This window comes from Martes martes (genome assembly GCF_963455335.1).
Source record: "Martes martes genome assembly, chromosome: 2".
Lineage (NCBI taxonomy): Eukaryota > Metazoa > Chordata > Mammalia > Carnivora > Mustelidae > Martes > Martes martes.
This window is the reverse complement of record NC_137889.1, coordinates 23,606,443-23,633,700: the sequence shown is the minus strand read 5'-3', so window position 1 is coordinate 23,633,700 and position 27,258 is coordinate 23,606,443. Positions and strand designations below refer to the sequence as shown.

Here is a 27,258-nt window from a genome sequence, read left to right as displayed (position 1 = left end):
TAAAGAGGGGGGGAAATACTAATGCAGAGAAGGGGAATGTGAAATGTTGGGGGTTGTTTGTGTGTGTGTGTGTGAGAGAGAGAGAGAGAGAAATTTTGCTGAGTGTGACCAGGGAAAGATGGCTTTTGAATAAAGGCCAGAGGGCGTCAGTCTTGGGAGTATCTGGAGGAAAACCGTGCCTATCAAGAGTGGAGAGCAAGTGGAAAGACCCTGAGGTGGAGATTTACCGATGTGCTCTAGGAAAGCAAGGAATGAGGTGAGGAAAAGTTGAAACAGACCATGAAGTTTGACAGGTAGCAGAGAACCAGGTCAAGCACAGTCCTGAAAATCCTAAGGACTTTGGCTTTTAACTGAAAGAGCTTAAATTTTGACAGGGTTGCTCTGATACCTGTGTAGAGAATGCATTGAATGGGGGTGATGGCTGAATCAGGGAGATTGGTGAGGAGGAATTGCTACAATCATGGAGGGAGATTGTGGCTTCTTGCCAGGGTTGTGACTGTGAAGGGTAGTCAGATTCTAGACAGGTGTGTTGAAAGTGAAGCTGACAGGATTTTCTTAGGTGAGGTGAGACCAAAGAGCAGAGTCACAGATGACTTAAGCACTTTGGGTGTGAACAATGGAAGGATAATGTTGCCATCCACGGAGATGGGTATGGATGGTGGTGACACAGATGTTAGGGGATTCATATCAGGAACTAAGCCATAGAGCTATTTAAGATGAATAATTTGTAAGTGAAGATGTTGAGTGGAAAGTAGGATATACAGGTCTAGGGTGCAGAGAAGTCTGGTCTATGGATATAATTTGGGATTCATCAATATTTAGATCCTATTTAAAGCCACTAGACTGGATAAGGCCATTAAGAGAATGTGCAGAAGAGAACAGATCAAGGGCACCACTGGGGAACTCCCTAGACTACTACAAAATAATCTGGAGTACTCCTAAATTTTAAAGGGCTAGGGAGATAAAGAGGGATTCAACTGCATCAGATGCGGAGAGAGAACATGGTAGTTAAAAATGCCATTTGGTACAGATCCTTTACCTCTTTGGTTAGGTTTATTCCCAGGTATCTTATGGTTCTTGGTGCTATAGTAAATGGAATCGATTCTCTAATTTCCCTTTCTGTATTTTCATTGTTAGTGTATAAGAAAGCCACTGATTTCTGTACATTGACTTTGTATCCTGTCACGTTACTGAATTGCTGTATGAGTTCTAGTAGTTTAGGGGTGGAGTCTTTTGGGTTGAAAAACAAAAATAAAACTGGCGGCATCACGTTACCTGATTTCAAACTTTACTACAAAGCTGTGATCACCAAGACAGCATGGTACTGGCATAAAAACAGACACATAGACGAGTGGAACAGAGTAGAGAGCCCAGATATGGACCCTCCACTCTATGGTCAAATAATCTTCGACAAAGCAGGAAAAAATATACAGTGGAAAAAAGACAGTCTCTTCAATAAATGGTGCTGGGAAAATTGGACAGCTATATGTAGAAGAATGAAACTCGACCATTCTCTTACACCGGACATAAAGATAAACTCGAAATGGATAAAGACCTCAACATGAGAGAGGAATCCATCAGAATCCTAGAGGAGAACATAGGCAGTAACCTCTTTGATACCAGCCACAGCAACTTCTTTCAAGATATGTCTCCAAAGGCAAAGGAAACAAAAGCGAAAATGAACTTTTGGGACTTCATCAAGATCAAAAGCTTCTGCACAGCAAAGGAAACAGTCAACAAAACAAAGAGGCAACCCACGGAATGGGAGAAGATATTTGCAAATGACAGTACAGACAAAAGGTTGATATCCAGGATCTATAAAGAACTTCTCAAACTCAACACACACAAAACTGATAATCACATCAAAAAATGGGCAGAAGATACGAACAGACACTTCTCCAATGAAGACATGCAAATGGCTATCAGACACATGAAAAAATGTTCATCATCACTAGCCATTAGGGAGATTCAAATTAAAACCACATTGAGATACCACCTTACACCAGTTAGAATGGCCAAAATTAGCAAGACAGGAAACAACATGTGTTGGAGAGGATGTGGAGAAAGGGGACCCCTCTTACACTGTTGGTGGGAATGCAAGTTGGTGGGAATGCAAGTTGGTGCAGCCACTTTGGAGAACAGTGTGGAGATTCCTCAAGATTAAAAATAGAGCTTCCCTATGACCCTGCAATTGCACTACTGGGTATTTACCCCAAAGATACAGATGTAGTGAAAAGAAGGGCCATCTGTACCCCAATGTTTATAGCAGCAATGGCCATGTTCGCCAAACTATGGAAAGAACCAAGATGCCCTTCAACGGATGAATGGATAAGGAAGATGTGGTCCATATACACTATGGAGTATTATGCCTCCATCAGAAAGGACGAATACCCAACTTTTGTAGCAACATGGACGGGACTGGAAGAGATTATGCTGAGTGAAATAAGTCAAGCAGAGAGAGTCAATGTTCATATGGTTTCACTTATTTGTGGAGCATAACAAATAACATGGAGGACATGGGGAGATGGAGAGGCGAAGGGAGTTGAGGGAAATTGGAGGGGGAGGTGAACCATGAGAGACTATGGACTCTGAAAAACAACCTGAGGGTTTTGAAGGGGCGGGGGGTGGGAGGTTGGGGGAGCCAGGTAGTGGGTATTAAGGAGGGCATGTATTGAATGGAGAACTGGGTGTGGTGCAAAAACAATGAATACTGTTACGCTGAAAAGAAAAAAAAGAAAAAAAAAGCCCTTTGGTTTATACCAGAGGTTGTGTGTGTGTTTAACAGGAAGTCTAGAAGTGGTAGGTCTAGGTTTGGTGATTCAGTAATGTCATCTTTCTGCCTTTCCACTCTTCCTGACTCAGCATGTTGTTCTTTCAGTGAGTTTTCAGTTAAAATGTGGTCGCTAAGAGTTCCAAGTGCCAATTCCTCCTGCTACTGTGTAAAATGCTGAAGGTGAAGGACAGCATCCCAGAGTCGAGGCTTCGTCCTGGCATGCATGTCTACCTTTATCGGGAAGGAACAGTCCTATTCAGCATCTTACCCCCTAGCACTCATGTCTTTAAGTCTTAATGGCACAAACCAAGTTGCGTAGTCCCTCCATCTTGGAAGACTGGGAATGCAAGTATTGGGCTTTTTAAATCTTTCTGTAGCATGTGAGCAATGAAAATGGGGATTAGGGGTGACAGTTGGGGAGCCAGAAAAGACGCCAGATACAGTAAGGTTATACATCTTAAAAAATTGTGTTGACTAATTTATTTACTGTTTTGTTAAGAGCTTTCGCTCCCTTACATTTTGGGGCATATGATTCTTTGTTGATTTGATATTGTTCCTTGTCCTTTGTCCTGTGCCTTATTATTTGCCTTTTTAATTTGTATGTGGTGATTTTTAAATTTTTCCATTTTTATATGGTGAAATACGTGTTTTCCTTTAATTTTTCCTATGTTTTTATGCTGAACAAGACCTTCTCTATTTAAAGAGACTGACTTATATTTAGCTATTATGGTAAATATGTTAAGATGTATGGTTTTGTTCTAAACCCTTTATAATTCAATTTTGTGTGTGTGTGTGTGTGTGTGTGTGTGTTAAGACTAGTGGCTAATATTTAGGTCTCTTAAGATGTGCCAGGTACTGTTCTAAGCATTTTAAAAATAAAACTTATTTAATCTTTAGAAGAAGGTATAAAGTAAGTATTCCTATCATCATGCCTATTGTTTCTTGTGAGACATACAGGCATAGAGAGGCTAAGTAAACTGCGCGCAGACAGTGTTTGCTGGAACTGGGTTTAAAACCTAGGCAGTCTGGCTCTGAATTGTCCACTTTTAATCACCGTATCATACGTACTGGTTCTCAAATTTTATTTCTTTAAATTCAGTTATTTTTTTTTAAAATTCAGTTATTTTAATACCACAAATGTCTTATCTGAAAAAAAAATCTTCCTTTTCCTATTCTAAATTTTTATATTTCTGGGATTTATATACCAGTCTATTAATCTTTCAATATAATTTTATGCCCATAACAGACTATGTTTATTTTGTAATATCCTATAATAACTAATAACACAACTTCCTTCTTACTGAACTTCTTTATTGTGATAAATTTTACATAAAATTTATCATCTTAACCATTTTTTAAGTGTGTGGTTCATTGGTGTCAAATAGATTCCATTTGTTGTGCAAGAGTCACCATCATCCCATCTCCAGAACTTTTTATCTTCCCCATCTGAACCTCTTGACCCATTAAACACTAACTCCCCACTCTCCATCTCCCCAGCCCTTGGCAACCACCATTCTACTGTCTGTCTCTGAATCTCACTGCTCTAGGTACCTCATGTAAGAAGAATAATGTAATATTTGTCCTTTCATTAGTGGCTTATGGAATATCTTCAAGTTTCATCCATGTTATATCATGTGTCAGAATTTCTTTCCTTCCTGGGATGGAATAATATTTCATAGTACATATGTGACACACTTGGTTTATCCATTCATCTGTCAATGGTCAACTTGGGTTGATTCTACCTTTTGGTTATTATGAATAGCATTATAGACGTGGGTGTACAAAGATCCTCCTTTCATTTATTTTGGATATATACCCAGAAGTGGAATTAGTGGATTGTATGCCAGGCTGTCTGTTTTTCTTTTGGGGGGAAACAGCCATACCATTTTTCACAGCAACTACACCTTTTTACTTTGTACCAGCAATGTGCAGGGTGCCAAGTTGTTCCGTCTTAACCAACACTGTATTTTCTGTTTTGTTTCTATAATAGCCATTCTAATGGGGGTGATGTGGTATCTTACTGTAGTGTCGATCTGCATTTCCCTAATGACCAGTGATGCTGAACAGCTTCATGTGGTGTTGGCCATTATGTATTTTCTTTGGAGAAAGGTCTATTCAAGTACTTTGCCCATTTTTTTTTTTTTTAAATCAAAGCTTTCTGTTCTTTAGCTGTAGGCATCTCATGTTTATGCTCCAAAATTTTTGCCTATTCTTATTTACTCTAAGCTAATTTAAATAGGTTTTTTGAAAGTTGTCCCAAGTCGTCCTTTAAAATAATCACATGTGGGGGCGCCTGGGTGGCTCAGTGGGTTAAGCCGCTGCCTTCGGCTCAGGTCATGATCTCAGGGTCCTGGGATCGAGTCCCGCATCGGGCTCTCTGCTCAGCAGGGAGCCTGCTTCCCTCTCTCTCTCTGCCTGCCTCTCTGCCTACTTGTGATCTCTCTCTGTCAAATAAATAAATAAAATCTTTAAAAAAAAAAAAATTTAAAAAAAAATTAAAATAATCACATGTGGATTTAGATGGGAATACCATTCAATAAATATATTAATTCAGGGAAGAACTAACATGTATAATTACTTATTCAAATCTTTTATGTTCCTCATTTAAAATTTTTTTCCATAATATCAGCACTTTTGGATTATTTATAGAAATAGTGTGCATATACATGTCTCCATGTGCATTTACTTTTTATTGCTAAAGGATCTTTTTTCTATTTTTCCTGCTACATCAGAAAGCTGTTGATTTTTTTTACAGTATTGATTTTGTAAGCAGCTTATCAGATTTATTTGCATAGTTTTTAGACAATAACACTTTATACCGAAGTGAAATTTTCTAATGTCTTCATTAAGATTAATGAGAGAAGTTGGTTATTTTGGGTTGAGTAAAAATGAATCTGAAGCCACAGTTTTGCATCTAATTTATTTCTCCCATAACTTATTAATTTTTTTAATCCCTTTGGGTAAACTTACGTTAGCTTTATATCATTAATTTTTTTAATCCCTTTGGGTAGACTTACATTAGCTTTACAATAATTCCCAGCTACTGTAGATAATTAACATAAAGGTCACTGTCTCTACAGAGTTGTGCTAAAAGAACCCAAGTTGTAATTATAGCTGTAAACATATTCTCATGCTTTGTATTTTAACTATGCTTGCTTGGCATTTTCTCTTCCTGACTAGTTAAGGGCCCTGCCTTATTGATACTTATTATATCTTATAAAATACAACAATTTATGTTTTAAGCTATATATATTAATACATAGTGTCTATATTCCAGATTGGTGTCCTTGTCCAGTGAAAATCCCCACAGCCTCTAGTCCTGGCAAGTGCACTTGTCTCCTAAGCTTTTCTCTGGTTTTAAACTCCATTTCAGACTCTTTCCTGCTGGCCTTTGGTCAGTTATGCACACTGCCCCACCTTGATCAAACTCTAGAGCAAAAGCCAAGAAAGCTGTAGTCCCCCACGCTCTCTATCACCCCACCACACCCCACACGCTACAGTTAAGGGCTGAAGTTCTTAGCCTGGCATTTCATGCCATCCTGAACAGTAAACTATCTACCTCTCCAGTCTCATCTTCTTTTCCTTCCCCGTGATGCCTGCACACCTAGTAAGCCACACAAACCACAGTCCTATTAAAAGAATTTTAATGAGGGGTGCCGGGGTGGCTCAGTGGGTTAAAGCCTCTGCCTTCGGCTAGGGTCATGGTCCCGGGGTCTTGGGATCGAGCGCTGCATCGGGCTCTCTGTTTGGCGGGGAGCCTGCTTCCCCACCGCCCCACCCCGTCTCTCTGCCTGCTTGTGATCTCTGTCAAATAAATAAATAAAATCTTAAAAAAAAATTAATGAGCTACTATGTATTCCCTAGTATTCATAATTATTACTGAAGACATTTGGCAGCGATTTCTATACTAAAATGTTGGTGTTTCTAGCACCCTATACATTTGTGCTTTGCTATTACCTTACTTTGCAGTTACCTTTCCTATGTAGGCAAGTAAATACTTGTGCAACATCACCCCTCCTGGGAACCGTTGTCTAGATTTTTATTAAGATCTGTCTTCGAATATAGGTAAAAGAGTAGCTAAGGTTTTGTGGGGAGGGGGGTTGTTGTTTGTTCTGTGGGTTTTTTGGGTTTTGTTTTGTTTTGTGTTTTTTTTGTCAGCTCTTTGACACTTCTGAAGAACACTTTAATTTCATCAAATGTAAAGAATAGCAGCTCATTTTGTCCAATGTGGAAAAATCTAATGAAAAACATATTAAGGCTGAATGTGTCCTGGTCTGGTTAAGAATTCAGAGAGAAGAACTTGCTTTGACCAGCAGATGTTTCTGTGGCCTGGGAAACTGCTCTCATTACTTTGAAAGCCTTTTGCAAGCTGGTGGGACTCACCTCCTTTCCCAGCCTGTCCTTTTGCCGCAGAGGAGGCCAGGCTGGAGCTGAGAGAGGGCGCTACCTACCTGTGAATGCCTGGGGAGCTTTCTCCTGGACAATGGATCATTTAACATCAGTGTCAGAACAAAGGCATTCCCTTTAGGAGTTCATCCTTCAACTTTAATTTCCAGTCCTAGGAACACACCATTATGGTCTCATGAAGAACTTTCTGGTCGCAAAGGGACCCTTTTCATCATAACCATATAAAAGCATCACTTAACCCGTTGATTTCTGTGTTGTTTTTTTTTCTTAGTAAAATTAAAAGGACTGAAGAATACCTCATGTTTACAGAGGCACAGGAATAAAAATGATTAGAATCTACTTACCTTAATTGTTGATCCAGTTTATCCTTTCTTGGTTTCTTTATCTGTTTTGAACATCTTTCTTGGTTTCTGTATCTGTTTTGAACATCTTTATCTGATTAAATACTTGACTCCATTGACTTTAATAATATCTATTAGTGTTTTAATGTTTTATGTTAGCTTTTATGATAAAATATGCTTATTATAAAGTGTGAAGAGAAAAAGCATATGAAAGGTGGAGGGAAAAATTACCCATTTCTGCCTTTTTCCCTTATTTTTCCTCTAAGTCCCCCTGTGTTGTATTTCATAACAGCCTCATAAAGTTCTGGTATATCTCCTGGAATTTTTCAATATGTAGGTAAGTCTGAGCTTAAAGAGCAGGGCAATATTAATATCTTTTTTCCACATAAAATCATTTTATTAGATTTTTAGTTTTACAAGGCATTCCTTATTGATGTTCTGTTGTTAAGTATAGAACATTCGACCAGATTTTCCAGGGTGGGTATCCGAGTACCTTGCTTGTTCATGAGGCCATACTTCAAACTCAGTAGACTCTCTGTGTTACTATCTAAGGCTAAGTGCAAATGCTAGTCCTTCCGTGTCTTCCCTAGACAAAAGATGGTAATAATTACAGGGTCAAAACAAATCTGTTGTCTCTCTGTAAGATTATGCTAACAGCATAAGCTTAAAATAAACCACTGAGGCGAGTAATGTGTCCTTAGGTAGGTCTTCAATCTTGATGGTTGACATCTGGGATCAGTTACGTGCTGTGAAGCGAATGTGGTCCTGTAAGGATTTCCTTGTTTAAGAATTTGGTTCTCAGGTTACTCAGTCTCTCAGTCCAGTGTTGCTATGTCTTACTTTTCATATTGGTTATGATGTGTATGTTTTACTGCTTCTTTATATGAAGTCCCAATTATGGGTACTTGAGGTCAACTTTGCTCTTCAGGTAAACATGAGGACTGTTGGTGGAACAGTGAAACACCTTGGTTGTATCTTCACTGGGTTTACCATTGCACTAGGGGAGCCCCCTTCTAGAAAGAGGAGCTCAGGTGGCCTCCAGCCTGATTCTCCTTTCCTTCCCCTGATGCTTCTATTCTGCAGCCCCAGAGAGGGAATGCTGGGCTGGTGGTAGGTTGTCTGCCTTCCTGGCATCTCTGGCACTGCTGAGGTGTGTGACTGGAGGAAGCCATTTTACCACCCAAGTGACTCTCTCATCTATGCTCTGGGAATAGTAATGGCAGTGTACTGTTAGGATTATTCTGAGTTTCAGAGGAGGTAATTCTGTGGCGCAGCAGGCTTTGTTCAGGGCTCTCAATGCCCAGGAGTCAGACTAATGGTCGAATGGGGAAGACTTTTGCTAGGACTGCCAGTTGCCATTAGGTGGAAGGGACAGCAAGCCTTGGGAATGGGGTAGGACAGGGTCATAGCAATCACAAGCTGGCAGGGCAACCTTGCTTCCGGTGTGCGGCTGCGTGTTGGAATCAGAGAGGCTACGGGTCTGTAGTAATTCTGAGGCACACTGAGAAATGTCTGTAAACCCATGATGCTGTCAGAAACAATGCTATGAAACATCCCTTTCTAAAAAACAAATTGAGTTTCCAAACTTGTTTAGCTTTGACTGTACCTTAGCTATGGCCCAGAAATACTCCTTTGTTACTTGCTCACCCTTGCTCATTGTTTCCGATGATGATGAAGACTTACATGTTTTTGCTGTCAAGGGGCCATAATTTAGTAACTGTATATTCTAAAAGATCAGTTTTTTCTGTACCTCCAAAAGCAAGTAAAACTGGTAGTTAAATATAAGTCTAAAAATCAAGTGAATATTTGATTATCTATTACTTGCTAGTTACTATAAGGACTATAAAGAAAAATGTCTCCTTTTATCTAGGTAATAGACTATTTGAAGAGTCCCATTAATATTAACAAAGAACAAATAAGCTTGTAAAAATTAAGTGTTTAATGCTTCAATGTAGATGAGAGAAGGCATTATCGAAATTTATTTACTCCTGGCCTGTTAAAAAAAATTTTTTTAATAGCTATTACTATCATCTGTATAATTCTACATTTATTTTTTTCCCAACTTCATTGAAGTCTAATAAGACATTCAAAGTGTAAAGACATTTAAAGTGGTGATTTGATGATACATATTATAGAATGATTTTAGTTATGGAGTTTCATTAACATATCCCTCACCTCACATATTTCTCTTCTCTTTTTTGAAGATATTTAAGTTCAACTCTTAGCAAATTCCAATGATATACTAGTCTTATCAACTACAGTCACCATTTTACATTAGTTCCCCAGACCTTATTCTTCTTACAGCTGAAAGTTTGCCTGTCCCTTCCCCCCAACCTCTCCTTATTTCCTGAATCTTCCTCGTGGACTTACAATAAAAATTCATTCCACAAATATTTATTAAATCTCACTTCATGCCATACCCTTGGCTAAGTCCTGAGGGACAGAATGGAATCAGGTCCTCTTCCGGCTCTCAGGAAACTTAGAGAGGAGTAGGAGAGCCCAACTGAAGTAGATGCTGTTGTGAAAGCAGGTATGGATGTGATAAAGGAAAGCGTGGCCCATGGCACACAGGGAAGGTGCCCTGGCAGGATTGGTTTTACAAAGAAGTTCTGATTCTCAACAGTGCTTCTCATGCTTGGGTGTATTCAAATCACCAGGAGATTTTGTTAAAATGGAGGTTGTGATTCAGTAGATCTAGGGTAGGGGCTACAAATGAGTGGCAAGGATTTGCAACAACTGTCGCTTTGTATTCACCAGGCAAGATAGGGGATTAGATGGAAAGGAGGCTAGTTCATTCACAAAGATGAACATATTCAGAAGAATAGAGTAAAAAGGCCTGGAAAAATAAAAATAAGGTGTGTATGTGTGTGTGTGTGTGTGTGTGTGTGTGTGTGTGTGTGTGTAGGGATGAGAGCATGGTAAAGCATAATGGGGAAGAGTTTGATCGTAATCAATCCCAGGACTGTCATTTACAGCTTTAAATATTAAAGGAATTAAAAATAAGATCATCCTAGCTGGGGAATCACAAATTTTAGACTGGGTCATAACCTTTTTTTTCATGTTCAGAAGATCAACGTGATGGACTTGGAAAGGGTGGAAGGACAGCGCTTTAGGAGTCTAATATAGTTGTTGAGGCAAAATATAAAGGGGTGAATGAAGATTTGTAGGATTTGGATTGAGCCGAAGAAGACCTCTTCGAAAAGAAGCAATGTGCCTCATGAATTAGCATACTACTTCTTGGTGTGAGAGAGGAAACTAGCTTGATTGGAGCAGAACACACGCCAGCGTAAAAGAACAGCCTGTGAAATGAGCAATGGGAAACCTCACTAAAATGAAACTGGAAGGTTGGGCAGGGGGAGCTCTCCTGCCCTCCCACCGCTCTGTCGGGAGCGGTGCCAGCAAAAAGACTAACTTGCGAGCAGATACTGCTTGATTAACCCAGCAGGCGGAAGGAACGCTTCCTTCTCCCCGCCCCCCACAACAATCCAGCCAATCAGACGCCGTCACAGCGCAGCCAATGAGAAGCCACTGTCCTTTCGGCGCCCAGTTTGCTCGGGTGGGCTTTTACTTGTATCAGCCTTCCCAGCTTCCCGCTGTCCTCGCCTCTGTTGGACGTATTTGCATATGGCTTTGCCATCGCTTGCTATTATTCTCTGCTCTTCCTAAATAAACTCCTCTTTTGGTAGTAAGCATAACCAGAAGTTTGATGTTTACAGTTAACAAGTACAAAGATAAAGCTGGAGGTGGGTAGAACTTCAAAGTGGATGACTTTCAGTGCAAGATCTAAGAGGTTTAATCTCCTTTTTCTTATGAAAATTTTATGAGCAAAATCACTGAACTCCTACAAAGCCTTGAGCCTTGCTTTCCAGAAATATCACTTTACTCACTTACGGGGCCATTAGGAATATAGGACACCATCGTTTTCATGTAAGTTCCTTTTCAGCTCACCCCATTTTTCAGTGGTGTAATACCCTTAGCACGGAGAGTCTTCATGTTAGATTATATGGGGATGTGGGGAAGGAAGGACAATTCCAATGTTTTGAGGCTGGGAAAAAAGGAAAAATGGATTTGTAATTAGCTTAAGGGAGGAGGGTATGGAAGTGTCGAAATTGAAACATTCAACAAAGAATTTAAAATGGGAATGGCATTGGTATTCAGAAAAAGGGCAAGGCTGCAAGGGCGAATTTGGGATTCATCCAGATGGGCAAGGGTTAGAGTGAAATAAATGAAGATTCTGCAAGAGAGATGGGTGTGAAGAAAGTTGTAAGGATTGAATTTGGGAAATGTCCATAATCAGGTAGCAGGAGTGAGCATCGGGATTGTATGATTTCAAATGTGCCAGAGATTATGAAGCATACATATTTCATTGCTAAGTGGAAACACTTAATGCTACAAGAAAGAGAAGTTTGAGTGAAGACAATTTAAGTTTGGCAAATAAGGAGCCAAGATGAAGAGGAGATTAAAAAAAATAATCCAGCACCACCTGGTGGTAGGCATTAGGCATTTTTTAAAAATGAATTTTTTTTAATGAATTTAATTGAATTTTTCTTTCTCATTTTGGTTTTAAATTTTCATCTATTTTTTATATGGTAGCCTAGTGTATGAGTGGACTAATTTGTTTTTTAATCAACAGTATGAGTGGAAGTCGGAGGTTTGATTTTATCTTTTCCAGAAACCTCTGTGTCACATGGCTTTTTTGATCTCTTGTCACACAAGACCTGAGCTAATTACTCCAGCTTACAGGGTTACAGCTACCCTTCGCATGTCCTGATGGTCTCATCATTGCCTCTGCTCTTCTGCCTTCAAGTCATCAAAAATAAAAAAAACACATCTATCTGAAAATTGCATGATGCTGAATATTCAGTTTGTGTTTTGACTCGGTAGTTAGTGCAGGAAATGAAGTTTATAAGCTTAAACCTTTCAAAATGAAGTAGAAACTTTTTTTTTCTTTAATCCCAAGGAAAACCTACATCCTTGAAAAATGCACAGCTGTCTCGGGTGAATTTGCCTAGGCCACTTCCTAAATCCAAAGCATCTTTGAAAAGTTCTGCACTGAGGAGGACAGGAAGCACCTCCTCTCTTACCAGCACCCACAGTGATCTGAGCACTTACAGCAATAATCGTAAGTCGGTCTTCTGTCAAACTTCTGGGATCATTGCAGCCATAGTTATAAGAAAAGTAATGTGCTACAAATAATCGTTAGAATTTTGATTTTGTGATTTAGGGGAAAATAGGAATGCTGCTTCTCCCATGGACTTTCTCAAAAAGTTTTACAAGAAAAGAAATTCTTCAAATGATGTTCTCTTTTGATGAACATGCTGTGAAATGCTGAAATATTTATGTGTTGAGGGTACCCAGTATTTTGTTGCATGGAGAATTCTAAAGTGTATCATTTGAAACAATGGTGGGTTTTGGTTTGTTTTAGGAAGGGAAGCAGTTTGAGGGCTGTTGGAACCCAGCTGGACATCAGAATAGAACTTCGATGTGATTTGCTTTATAAAAGACTGTATTTTTTATAATCTTGTATTTGTTTGCTAGAGTCAGGGGAATTTGACTAGTATAACCTCAAGCCTAATTTTAAGTAGTTTAAACTCAATATTTCTAAAGTTTTCGGTTAAGGTAAATTCTGTTTTCTGTATAATGGGTGAATTCATTGAGCTATCTTTTTCATTCGAAAGGCATATTTGAATATTTATTTGTTTATTTCTTTTCCAAATTTCCTCACACAATAATTAACAGATTTATTAATTTGAACAGCTGTGGAGTGTCTGCTGTGTATAGGCACCATGATAGATGCTGAGAGGAATATGGGATGTTAAAGAAATGGTCCTTATCTGAAAGGTAGTTGCAGAAGATATTTACCTGGGTAACTAGAATACCAGATAAAATATTAAGCATGAGGCGGAGAGGAAGGCAGTTCTCTCTGCTTTAAGGAGGGATCAGTTTGTTTCTTGTGTGGGAACAAGAACAAAGTGGGGTCCTAGTTATTGAACCTTTTGGCTCAGGGGCCTTTTCGCTCAGGAATGTTGTTGTAAGGTTGCCAGACATTCCTTCTTTCTTTCTTTTTTTTCTTTCTCAAATAACTTCTGCCACTGCCTTGATTGTATATATGAGGTGAAGGAGTGAGGCTCAGAGAGGTTGTTGCTGGCCCAAGGGCACTCAGCAGCATGGGACAGAATTGAGAATGTGAATGTGTAGAGGAGAAGGCATTGAACTAGTGGCTGAATTAATGAGCACATTTCCGCGAGGTCCCTTAGCAGCGGTAGCTTGTCTCCTGTGATAGGGAGTAGCTGTGTCCTGGAACTCTGGGACTATTAAAATGTGCTACTTAAATCTAAAAAGGCTTATTATCCACGTATTGTTTCACTTTTGGAGTTGTGGCTAAATAGGAAAGGTTTGCATGGAGCCAGGAGTGCTCTCTGAATCGGAAAAGGGAATTCACACGTGTATTATTTTAAGGTTATTTCCCTTGCAGCTTTCTCTGTTGGTGTGAATTTTAAAAACAAACCGACAAAGCAGAATCACCAGCGGGCGCTCAGAGAGCCGGGTAGCAAGGGAATGTGTGACCCTTGGAAGCAGGCACGTTCTGGAGAGCCGCTCTCCAGCCTTTTCCGTTGCCAGCCATGTTGACTTGGCCACCGTTTCAGGACTGGGTCAGACTCTCCTAAGGAGGTTGTAAAATGCTTTTGTCCGTTCCTTTTTGTCCTGTAACAAAGGAGTTTACCGTACACCCACAGAGCCTGTCTAGCGCTGGTGTCCCTGTTGCAGATTAAGCATTTAAATCAATGAGTCTTTTCTTAGTTTGATTTGCTAGCGGGTTTAATCTGTTTTGTGTAGTGCCTTGGAGCTTACAGATTCCGCCCCCCCCTCCATTCTAATTCACTAAGAGCAAGCATGAGGGATAGGAGAGTGAACATGGCTGCAGTTTTTCTTGCTTAAGATTGCTTGGATCTTTTTAAATGACTGTACCAGGAGGATTTCGCAGTTGTACAGAGACGGATATTTCTTCAAAAATATTTATCAATTCTACACTCACCCCACCGGCTGGTTCAGAGAAGCACTATGATGCTACCTTATTGACACTGCTGGTCCTGGGATCCTACAGCCTTTGTATAGTTCCTTTGTTAGCCACGCTTACTGGGAAAAGAAGTAGGTTGACAATTTCTGGTTTGATTCTTCTCTTTGTAACCATGCTTAAATTTTAATAAATTGGTTTAGTATCTCTTGATTCTTATTTTGTTAATTTGTAATTTGTTGATTGTAATATTGGCACGTTTATGTTTAAGTTGTGAATGGTTCTGAATAGAATCAGATTTGTTCTGTGTTTTCTGTGTTTTCAGATTTAATATAATTCAGTAGCATTGTTGAGGTGCTGAGTACATGAAATTACCTTATTACTAAAGACTATTTGGTCTCATTTCTCCTTCAATAAGCTGTAGTTTTGTGTAGGTAGCTCATACTTGCATGAGGATAGAAAAATATGTTCCTAGAACTAAAATATCGCTTCTTTGATTATTCTGCTCATTATATTCAAATATATTGAGGATGTGTAACTTTGAAAGATTACCTTAAAACATGAAAAAATCATTTTGAACTGATTTTTTTCCTATTTCTGATAGTGACGGGTCATGTGAGAAAATAATCTTTTGATCACCGTTTTGATTCAGACTGAGTTAAGCATTTAAACCCCTTTCAAGAATGTGTTCTCGCTTTGCTGCTCATTTCTTTGTGATGTGATACTGTTAGTGGCATCATTTAAGAACTTTTGAGGTCCATAGTGCTGTTGTAAAATTAGCAGCTGGTTCTTGGTACTTTGGAATCCTATAGAAATCACATTATCGAGTTAAAAGACCAATGACTAAATTAAGAAATATAAGACAATACATTTTTCTTGTTTGGAGGTTTTAGCAGGTTCTTTCTGTGTATTCTTGTATGCGTAGAAAATTTAGAAGTTAAGATAGTGATTTTCTTTTGGATATTAGTCTAAAACATTACACAGTAGCTTCTAGGTCAAATGCGCTCATGTGTAGAGTTTAAACATTCTTAAGTTCTCCCAGACTCCCCTAAAGTCCAATTTTTAAGGTCATTATGTAAAAATATGTATTGTAGGTCTTGAACAGAGTTGAAGGTTTGAGGGCTATTGTGTATGTGTGAGAAGGAAGCCTTTAGTGAGTGTATAATTTTGCCCCCTTACTAAATGTGAAATCCAAGGCTTTCTTCTTTCCAGTTAGCCACACACACACAAAAATGTTTGTTTGTTTTTAGAGACAGATGGTGAAAGGGGAAATGCAGGAGGTGCACACCAACACTGTTTGTACTCTTCTGGAATTTAGGAGAATCGGAGGGTAGCTACAGAAATGGAGTATGCTTTGCCTTTGCCTTCATGGCCAGCGCTGGCTCAGCCAGTGTCATACATAGAAAAGGGCGTTCACCTCAGACTCATCCAGCTCATGGGAAGATGGACGATTTTCCAGTCTCTCAGCCTCGGGATCCTCACCTGAAGAACGGGAGGGCAGTACTGTCACCCTAAAAATCCCTGTAGCAAAAACGTTTCTTACCACTTCGATTTCCTTCACTTCAGTAAGATGGTGTGGAAGAGTCTGGAAGGTGGGTGTTCAGGTTGTTGAAGTGATCAAGCTGGTAGAAGGGTTCGTCTTACTTATCTGCAGGCTGATGGCAAGTGAGTATTGTCTCACCTGCCTCCACTGGTCAGTTGGTCAGAAGTACCTAGAGTGGATTGTTGAACAGTTTTCAGGCTGCTTCCAGGTTCAGAGGGAAAGTTTGTGTTTGACTAATGATGTCTGCCATAGGTGAGGAAGGGGACGAGAGGCAGTGGACATACTCTAGCCCTGTATCATGTGCTTAATACGCATATCCAAATAGATGGCTAAATAAGAAAATACTGTTATCTAGACTGGCGTTAATTTTGTTTTCATTTTTGCAATGGTTTTCTGGGATACAGAGAGACACTCTTGTTCGTACACTGTTGAGTAGCTCTGCTTTGGGAATTTGGAGTGTAGACTTCAGTAGCGACTTGACTTCAAGCCAGGTGGGCACATGATCTGGCACAGTGGGTGGCGTTACATAGACTGACAAAAAAAATTCCAGAAATAAGCAGAATGTTGGCTCTGTGTATGTACATAACTCAATAAACAACAACAAAAAATAACTGTTAGTCAGATGCCAGAATGTAGCATGAAATGTTAGTTTGCAAATACGTCTGAAACAATGAGAAGCCCTTGTAATAAGAAAATAATTTCTTCTGCCTAGGCTTCTCTGAGAATCTCTTCATATTCTCTTCAGACTCCATTATCTCTCTTACTCTCTTTCATTTGAGTCATACTTGGACCATGGGGAAATGAAACTAAGGATTCCAGAGAATCTGTTATTCTGACATAATCGAGGCTACTAAAACCAAGGATCACAACAGAATAGGGGCAGTTTTAAATTGTTGTTACAGCTGCTGGGACCTGGGTGACCGCATGTGGGATATCACTTATTGACTCTTCAGACTAACTGTCGCTCAGGGATCATGGCCCTTGTAGACTGTGCTGAGGAGAATTTTGAGGATGTTGTGGCTTCAGTGGGTTTATAATAGGAAAGCCTACAGTTCTTCCCTCCTATATCAGGAAAAGCCAGTCCCTTCGTTCTGTGTCTCCTTGACTTTCACACTGCTACCCCACTCAAAACACTTTGCCCTGGTCACCAGACGTGTGGCAGTTTCTACCCCAGCAAGCAATTCCTTGGGATACCAGCTGGGTGGTCTTCAATCCTGACACTGTCTACTGGGGATGGCAGCCCATCCCACAGGTTAAGGGGTCACTCCTGCAGGGCTGGCCCCCACCTCCTTCAGATGCCAGTCACGAGTCCAGGTTGTCAACTGTACTTCTCACAACCAGCCTTCGGTGGGCGATTCCAACAACTCCTATCTTGGTTATGATGAATTTGCTAGAGCAGTGCACAAAACTGAAGTAAACATTTACTTTACTTACTAATAAATGCCCAGTTCTTATTAAAGGGTATAACTGAGGATACAGAGGACCATCTAGATGGAATTGATGCGTAGGGCAAGGTATGCAGGAAGGGTGAAGAGGGTGCATCCCCTCTGCAGGTGTGCACCAACTCAGAAGCTCTCCCGTCTCCATAGCTGGAGATTTTTATGGAGGCTTCCATAAAAGGGCATGATGGATCCTTAAGTTAATTTTTAGCCCTTTTCCCTTCTCGAGAAAATGGAGGGTATAACTGAAAATTCCAAGATTCTAACCATGGCTTGGTCTTTCCAGTGACCGCCTCCCATCTGGGAACCCACACAGAATCACCTTTTTATAACAAAAGATACTCCTGTCACCAAAGAAATTAGGATTTCAGGAGATCTGTGTTAGGAACTGGGGGCAGAGACCCAATATATATTTTCTATATCTCACCATATTTGGAACCTGAGTACCATATTTGTTTAGTGAGGGCCCTGGGAAAGCATATGTACCATTTCCAAACTTGATTTTCAAACCCCCCCCATTATACATAGAGAGATGAAGGGGTTCATAGCTATGCAGTGGCCAAGTCAGGACCAGAACTCAGAGATCATAGATTCTGTTCCACCGCTTGAAATTATGGTAGTTATTATATTGCAACTTTTGTCACCAAAGAGTTTACCATTTGGATATAATATCTCTGGATAAGGGAAAACTTAGATACCATCAGGATACCCAAACAGCTGCCATGGTAGGGACTGAAATGAGCAGGAGAAAGTTTCAGGATATCCTGCCTTATAGAGAAGGACATCCTTCGAGTGGGGTTTACTAGAAAGCAATGCCCCAACAAAGAGTATTTAGGGAATTGAAAGATGTGTAACTGTTAGTCATAAAAGTGTGTGCAGCTCAGCATAGATTGTCCCCACCATTGGTGAACTGGGAAGGAGTGGAGGTGGGAAGTGTGTCAATAGATAATCAGAGAGAGAGAGAGAGAGACTGATTGCACTTGGTCAAATTCAAATTTTTATCCTTGTATATGGATTTGATCCTCCCATGTTACAAAGTTGATGATAGATCTGGGTCCGGTGTTTACACTGAGCCTAAAGAGTGGCGGTTGGTTTCCAGGACAACACCTCCGGTCTGGTGTGACGGAGAGTGGAGGGACAGGAGTATTGTGCCTCATGAGAATTTTGTCTTGTGCTTTAGTGAAAAATCCCTTTAGTCTGTTCTTTGGAAACTGAAGGTCTTTGTTTTTAAAGCTGAGAAATGAGAAGTACAAATGAATTCGCTATCATACGATTTTATATTAGGTTTATAAATTCAACTCAGTTCAGCTTCTCAGAATCTGAGTAGGTGACTTATTTGCTACTGCTGAATTTAAAAAAAAAAGTTTCAGGAAGGCTAAAATCCCGGTTGTTAGAATACATGGTTAAGACTTTAATAACATCATTGACTTCCTTTTGGAATTTTAATTTAGCAAAGGCGAAAATGCTAATTGAAACCCACTTTATATGAAAACCTAATAGATACGCTGTGCAAAAGTTGGCTTCTGTTCAGCCCATGAAGTCCTTTCCCACCCATTCTTAAAAAGGTTATGTTGAATTTTATAGTAGAGGTATTTCAGTACTGTCATTTACATTAGCTCCCCATAATTTTCACCTTCAGAAAGACCAAGTCTTTGGGTTCTGGAGAAAGAGAATTGGAAAGAAGCGTAGGAAATTGACAGAAACCTCTCCATGGGAGGGAAGACTCTGTTGATCTGACCTCATACGGGAAATGTTATATGGGCACAGGAAGAATGAACAGATGGCTCCTTGTAGGGTGACTTGACATAGATCAGGGGAGAATAACAGCATGTCTTTACAGGTTTAACTGTAACATCTATAAACACTGTTTTAGGAGTTAGGATAGTATAACTGAGTGAAAAATTACTGTTCTTAAATTTAAAACATAGTTATAAATAAGATAGAATCTCACCCTCTTCTAATGTGAGGTGAAGAAAGGAAGCAGGTTTGGTAATAAGGAAATTTATGATTATGCATTGAGTATTAGAATATAACTGGATGCTTAGAACTATGATTTGACCATCACTGGATTTTGTAAAAAATCCAATCTGGGTTGGTGGCAGGGAAATTAATCTTGGGAACCAGGTAGTGAAGGACCATACCTCATAGATTTCTCCTCTGGCTCAGTTAGTCTATGGTGATAAAAAAAAATGCTAGTGGTTTATACAGTTAGCAAGGGGACATGGATAAAAAGATTAACTTTTATGGGGGAAGAAAAGGACCGGAAAACTTTCCAGGCATTTTTTTTTTTTTTTTTAAGATTTCATTTATTTATTTGACAGAGCACAAGCAGAGGGAGCACAGAGGGAGGAGAAGCAGGCTCCTTGCTGAGCAAGAGTCCGCCATAGGGCTCGATCCTGGGGTCCAGGGATCATGACCTGAGCTGAAGGCAGCCACTTAACCACTTAACTTTTTTTTCTTGAATATGGAGAGAAAAGGACTAAGTGCTGGGTTTATGCTCTTGAGTATTGTATAACATGGTAATCTCTTAGGAAAAGTGAAACAGTAGTGTTAAAAATCCTTAGGAGCTAAGCTTCTGGACAGTGTATTTTTTCAAAGATGACTCAGTTATAGAGAATGGTGAATTTAGAATGGTGTTTTAAGGAAATACTGATTTTTTTTTTTGTCCCCTTAGGTCATTGTTGCTAATTTTAAAAAAAAATACCACTTAATGAGGTTTGAAACCGTTTGTTTTGATCTTTACATGTTGGTACTATTTTTCAAAACCTTTACTCTGAGGTTTTTGACACTACTGAGATTTTAAAATGTAGACTCCCCCTGCCCAAAACACTGAAATAAATGATAGTAATGGTGTTACATTCCTAAAGTAGACACAAAGCCCACTTAACCGTACCATAGCAGAGGAACACTGTTGCCTAGGATCTCATCACGGATCAAAAATAGGTGAAAATATAACATGAAAAATGCATTCTTATTTGGAGTTCGGAGTGCAGGAAACAAGCCCTGTTCCTTTCCTTGTCCTCTGCCCTTTTCCCTGCCCCAAGTAAAAATACAAATCTTAACCATTCTTTTTTTAAAGATTTTATTAATTTATTTGACACACAGAGAGAGAGAGAGATCACAAGTAGGCAGAGAGGCAGCCAGAGAGAGAGAGGCGGGGAGTCAGGCTCCCTGATGAGCAACGTGCCTGATGCGGAGCTCGATCCCAGGACCCTGAGATCATGACCTGAACCAAAGGCAGAGGCTTAACCCACTGAGCCACCCAGCCGCCCCAAATCTTAACTATTCTATAGAAGATTTGGTTTCCCTTTATAATCCACTGAGAGGCCAGCAGTAAAAGTCAAGAGAAATGCACAATTTTGAAAAAACCTGTATGAATGCGGGCTACACGGTTGCCTAAGCAACTGAAAGATACTTCGTTTTTATTTGTTTTGATACTTAGTTTTGTGATACTGAAGGGCTTTGGTCATTACTGGGCAAAAGCAGAAATAAGAGTAATCAAGACATCTACTTCAGCCTTTGCTCTGTTTCTCCAAGGTTTCAGACTGTGGTTCTGATAGGAATCAACCAGGTGTAAATGATCACTATTATTTTTTAAAGCTTGTTCTTTATTCTGAAGTCTCACTGTCCATCGATGTGCTAAGTTTGTCTTTTGAGTCCTAGCGAAGAACCAGAGGCAAAATCAGAGACGAGCAAAATGGCAGGGGCCCTCTCCGGGGTTCATGGGTCAATTTTACCTTAAGTGTAGTATTTGTTTGCTTTATTTTTCCCACTAACTTTTACCCTGACATGTGCCCTGGGAGATGGTATAGGTGTACTTCTGTGGCAGTGCCCTTGGCCTAGTTAACGGTAATGGACTCAGAATTTTAGAGCACAGGCTAAACAAAGTTGACACCCACCACAGTTTCTCCAAAAGTTGAGTCGTTCTTTTAGGGCCTAGAAACCACTTGTGTTTTCTTTTCTTTCCAAGAGGATTCCCATGTGAGTAGAGAGGAAAGATTGACGTGTCATGTCAAAGGTGGTTTTCATGATTTAAGTGGGATTTGCTTGTATGTTTCTGCTTTGGGACTTAGGCATTTCGGTTCCAGGGAGGATGATGGAGTTCTCCCAGCTGGAGCAGGGGAGGAGAGAACCAGATCTCAGCCTTGGAGCTACCAAGGCATTTGCACGTTCTTGTTCTCACATTAGTAGCACAGCTGCCTGCCTGCGTTTATTCTTACTAGATGATTGACACATCGGCCTTGTCCTCCTGGGGATCGATGCTCTTCGTAGCTGTACCTTGGGCAGGCTTATTACATGGCATGGATGGCCGTGGAATTTATCTTCCAACTTTTATTTGGGATGAAAGCTCAACTGGATGAAATATATCAACTTGGATTTTGCCAGGATGTATGGTCACTTGGTTTTTTTGTGTGTGTTTTTTGTGGGGGAAGGGAGTTTTGTTTTGTTTTTTTTTGTTTTCTGTTGTTTTGTTTTGTGTTTTTTTGTATGGTCACTTTGGATGTAGCATTTCCCTTGTGTCCCTGAGGACGGGAGCTATAGACTATCCGTCTTCATATTTCCAAGGTGCAGTAATGGCTGGCATGTTGGAGGTGCTTAGTGAGTACTTGTTGATTCGTGAAGGAAGGAATATGTTGTGGACAACTGATGCTGTATTTCACTGTAAAATGAGACGTGCTCTTTCTTATTACAGCTGGAAATGCCACTGTCCTCAAGTATGAGGAAAAACCGCCCAAACCAGCATTTCAGAACGGTTCCTCAGGATCCTTATATTTGAAGCCTTTGGTATCCAGAGCTCATGCACACTTACTAAAAACTCCTCCAAAAGGTATGTTCCTCATTGCAGAGAAAAGCAGAAAGAGAAGACTTTTTAAGTCCTTATCTTGTAGAAAGTTAAATTTTGGCAACTAAGTTCATAGCACATTGAACAGTTATTTACAAGAGTCTCTCTGAAGAAAGACACATATTTCATTTTCGCAGCAAAGGAGATTTTCTTAGAGACCATAGGTTCTGTGGTTAAAACTTGATACCTGCAAACACAGGTATAAGGTATAAATAAATGAAACGATTCTTAGATAGTGAACTAAAACAATGAGATCGAAATCTATAATTTAATTCCCACCTTTGGTCCAAACTATGTACTTTTTTCTGTTCTTTTTCTTCTCCTTTTCTGTGTTACTCACTTCGTAATTGCCATGGCTATGAAGAAGAACTTTCAGTTTACAAAATATGGGGTATGTACTTAGTATGCAATGTTTTCATGCAGCTTTATCCCCAAATCCGAAGTGGATTTTAAGCACATTAGAAGTTGGATTCGTGCTTAGTGAATTGAAAGACTGCTTCATTTATGAGTGAGAAACTTGAAGTAGACTGTGTGACCCATGTGAGAGGCGGTGTTAGTTTTTTTAAGAGAAATATTTTATTTACACTACTAGTAGATCTCGGCTACTGTAGTTACTCTGGGATACAACCATCTTATCAATAACAGGAAAAATATCTTCCAGTGTTTCAGTTTTAACAGAGTGAAATTGCTTAGTTATAGAGTAAGAAACAATTAATGATTTTGGCAGGCAGGGGGGAAATAAAAAATACGTATCTCCCTTCCCCCGATATCTAGGTTAAAATATAACGAATTTTCTTGATTTCTATTAGTCATAAAAATAGCTTGTAGATGTATTCTTAATAGACAATTTCAATTAGAAAACAGTTTAATGGAAACAGTGCTGTGGTTTGTATGAGTGAACTGATAAGGAGGTAAGAGAAGTATTCAGAACTGGACAGATAACATGTTGTCAAATGTAAGTGAGGAATGTCTGCCTGGATGACACCATTTTCAAGCACTCGTTCGACTTTCACACAACTCAGTTTTGCCTTGGGTCCAAGGGAAATACAAAGTCAGTAGGTGATGCTCCTGAGTTGTAGTTAAGAACCCCTTTTTTTGGCCTGTAAGAATTAGCCTTTTGATTTTTTTTTTTTTTGAAGATTTTATTTATCCATTTGTAGAGAGAATGAGAGAGCCCAGCAGGGGGAGCAGCAGGCAGAGGGAGAGGGAGAAGCAGGCTCCCCACTGTGCAGGGAGCCCCATGCAGGACTCGATCCCAGGACCCTGGCATCATGACCTGAGCCGAAGGCAGATGCCGCATTGATTGAGCCACCCAGGTGCCCCTAGCCTTTTGGTTTGATAATTCCTCTACTTTTAACAGTGACAGAATGTGGCAGTAGCCACAGTGGCACACACCCTCATGCCTGCATGTCAGGGAAAACACAGAACCAGACAGGGTCCTCCTTCGTTCCATCAGCCGCGAGCGGCTGTTGTGTTTCCTCCGCTTTTCTCAGGGCGTGGGGTGTACACACTCTTGGGTCTTGCTCTTGTTGTGTGGCGATCACAAGAGTGGCTTCCTTTGCAAAGGCTGTGCTGTAGTCTGTCTTCCAGTTCCATCGTTTCTGGACTCTTTCTGACTTTTACCATGGCACATCATACTGAGGTGAGCGAACATTTTTGAGTGTGAACATTCATTGCTTCAGATCCCGATGACTTCTAATGGGGTGTCCTTGAAAGAGGAATTACCGGTTAAGCTGAACGAATTTTTTTTTTTTTAATTGTTAACGTGTTACTCAGTACTTCTCCAGAAAGACGTTAGTCTCTCATGGAAGCGTGAGAGTGTCCATGGCTCTTCCTCCTCCTCCACATTTGTGTGTATGTATGTAAAGAACCCTGTGGTAACTTGAGGTTAATCACCTAGTGAATATTTATCAACCCTTTCTCTTTCTACACTATTGAAGAGAAAAAAGGCATAAATATTGGCGAAAAGATTCTTCAGTGTGCCAGCAGGTTCCTATCTGTCCGTGGTCTTAAATAAGTTTCTAAAGCATCAGGTGACCCATTGCTGGGATGACATTCTTGCTGGAATGACATCAGTATGTGAATCTGTTGGGGGGGGGGTTGTTTTGGTTTTTTTTTTTTAACAGATTTTATTTATTTATTTGGCAGAGAGAGACTCACAGAGAGAGGGAACACAAGCAGGGGGAGCGGGAGAGGGAGAAGCAGGCTTCCCTCTGAGCAGGGAGCCTGATGCGGAGCTCGATCCCAGGACGCTGGGATCATGACCTGAGTGGAAGGCAGACGTTTAACGAATGAGCCACCCAGGCACCCTGAATCTGCCGTTTTTATTGATGATGATAAAGCCCCAGCATCTGCACATCCACCAGTAACTGAAAAGGGATGTCAAACTCTGATGCTAATTAACTTGCAGAGAATTGGAACTTCATGATTCCACTGATCACTTTATGGAATAGGGAATTCCAGTTTTCCAATACGTCTTGCTGTTGAATTTGCAAGCTTTTGTATCACAAAGTTTTTTTATACTTTTTTCTTTATTTAAACTCAATTAATTGACATAGAATATATTATTAGTTTCTGAAGTAGACGTCAGCAATTCATTAGTCTTATATAATACCCTGTGCACATTATATCACAGGCCCTCTTTAATGTCCATTACCCCGTTACCCCATCCCCCCAACTTCCTCCCCTCCAGCAACCCTCAGTTTCTTTCTTATGAATAAGAGCCTCTTATGGTTTGTTTCCCTCTCTGGTTTCATCTTGTTTCACTTTTTTCTCTCTTCCTGTATGGTCCTCTGACTCGTTTCTTAAATTCCTGTATCACAAAGGTTTTACTTGAGTGGGAATGAATGATTTTCATTTATAGTGGCCACACATTTTTTTTCCATTTTATTTTATTTCTTGGCCACACGTGTTTTAAAAGTTTTGATTGATTGATTGATTGATTTGATGGAGTGTGAGTGAGCTTCAGGAGGGGCTGAGGGAGAGACAATCTCAAGCAGACTTGTGAACTCGGAGCCTGACCCAGGGCTGGATCTCACAACTGTGAGATCATGACCTGAGCAGAAACCAAGAATCAGGCGCTTAACCAACTGAGCCACCCAGGGGCCCCTAATGGCCACATATTTTAAGACAATGTAGTTTCTGAGATTCTACAGATAGAATGTGGCAACCATTCTAACTAGTAATTTGCAGAAGATGATGCTTTAGAATGACCGTCTCTGGGCAAGTAGAAGCACTCCTAGTTTTCTTCTAGTGCCTTATCTTTGTAGCTCTGTACGTATTACCACTACTTGTATTTCTTGTCATACTTATTTAATGTATAACTGACAAAATTGTAGTATGTTTGGTGATTTGATACACATGCACACTGCAGAAGGATCTCCTGGTTGTGTTTCATACTGTGTCAGTTTGGAGAAGAAGCTTCTGTATTTTTTCCTTCCTAGCTGAGTAGCTAGTGAATTGGATTTAATACCTGGCAGTTTTAGAAATCACAGCTAGCAGTTGTCTTTCATAAATATCCTGCCTTTTTTGCTGCATCAGCAGTGGAATAGCATAAACTGTGTAATACGCATGTAAATTCAGTCCTGTTAACATTTGCACTCCAGCTGTTCTTTACTGCAAATATACTCTCATTTTTCTGTCCTGTGTAATTTGTGACCGTGAATTCACATCACCCTTAAACTCTCATCCTAATGTTATTTGGAATATCATTTTATACCTAAAATATACTTGATAAAGGTGACTGTATTTCAGTGGTATTTCTTGTCTAGAACCTAAAATTTACATAATGGATTATTTTTGGAAATACTCTTGTTCTGGGGCACCTGGGTGGCTCAGTCGGTTGGGCTTTTTGCCTTCCGCTCGGGTCATGATCCCGGGGTCCTGGGATCGAGCCCTGCGTCGGGCTCCCTGCTCGGCAGGAGGCCTGCTTCTCGCTCTCCCACTCCCTCTGCTTCTGTTCCCTCTCTGGTTATGTTTCTCTCTGTCAAATAAATAAATAAAATCTTACCAAAAAAAAAATACTCTTGTTTTGAAAATATTTTTAAATGGCTATTTTTTGGGTGGTATTTTACTCAAAATGTGTTTTTTACAAATATTTCTTTTATTTTTTAGGTCCCTCAAGAAAAAACCTGTTTACAGCTTTTAATGTGGGTAAGTGACAACTTTAAATATGGAGGGAGAAAAAAGAATCTTTTTATAATGTCATGTTACCATTGCAAGTATTTGAATATATTTACAGTGATTTTTTTTTCCACTGTTTTGCTTAAAACAGAATTTCAGGTTTGTGACATAAACTTAACTGCTTATGACTTGGACCAGCATAGATTAAAACTTGGTCAGCATGATTAACAAGCAACCCGACACAAAAGGACATTTTATTAATAACAGATAATTTTAGTTTTTTAAAATGATTTTTTTAAAAATGTGATCTAAAGTGGAGAATATAATTTTTTCTACAATAAATGCTCTTTTAAAATTGTATAGTCTTCCATTACTATAACTCAGCATTGGGTTTTAACACCTTTTAACAATTCAGCTTCACATTTTCTGTTCCTTTTTACACTTCTACTGAGCAAACTTGCATCGGTCTTTAAAATCACTTCACACATATGAAGCACAACTGGGAATTTAAAAGTTTTGTCTCTTGAGAAGCCATACAGATTCATGAATTGTATTTACTACAGTTCCTATATTTGATCTATAGCTGATCAGGTCCCCATATACTACTGCATTTTCTAATTTAATATTCATTTATAAGGTAATTATGTGGCTTCTAAATGCATTAAAGATTAGAACAGCAATTTAAAAAGGGAGAAAGGTATTAGAGCACATTGACTACAGTTTGTCCTGCCTGTGACCATGTTCAGTGCTAAGGATACGACAGCAAGCTAGAGGT

At 39.7% G+C, this 27,258-nt stretch overlaps 1 protein-coding gene across 5 annotated transcripts in view; it reads left to right on the top strand.

Moving 5' to 3' along the window:
- MTUS1 (microtubule associated scaffold protein 1) overlaps window positions 1–27,258 on the top strand; it is a gene marked incomplete at its 5' end in the record, with an annotated part of 168,740 nt that overhangs the window by 74,139 nt on the left and 67,343 nt on the right. For 2 of the 5 annotated variants that reach the window (XM_080796035.1, XM_080796034.1), the window contains 3 exons: window positions 12,482–12,643; window positions 22,212–22,346; window positions 26,475–26,513. In XM_080796035.1, coding sequence (XP_080652161.1) covers window positions 12,482–12,643; window positions 22,212–22,346; window positions 26,475–26,513 — 336 coding nt within the window. Of the gene's footprint in view, window positions 1–12,481; window positions 12,644–14,480; window positions 14,671–22,211; window positions 22,347–26,474; window positions 26,514–27,258 lie in introns of those variants that run through there. The other 3 variants (XM_080796037.1, XM_080796036.1, XM_080796040.1) reach the window with 3 other exon arrangements.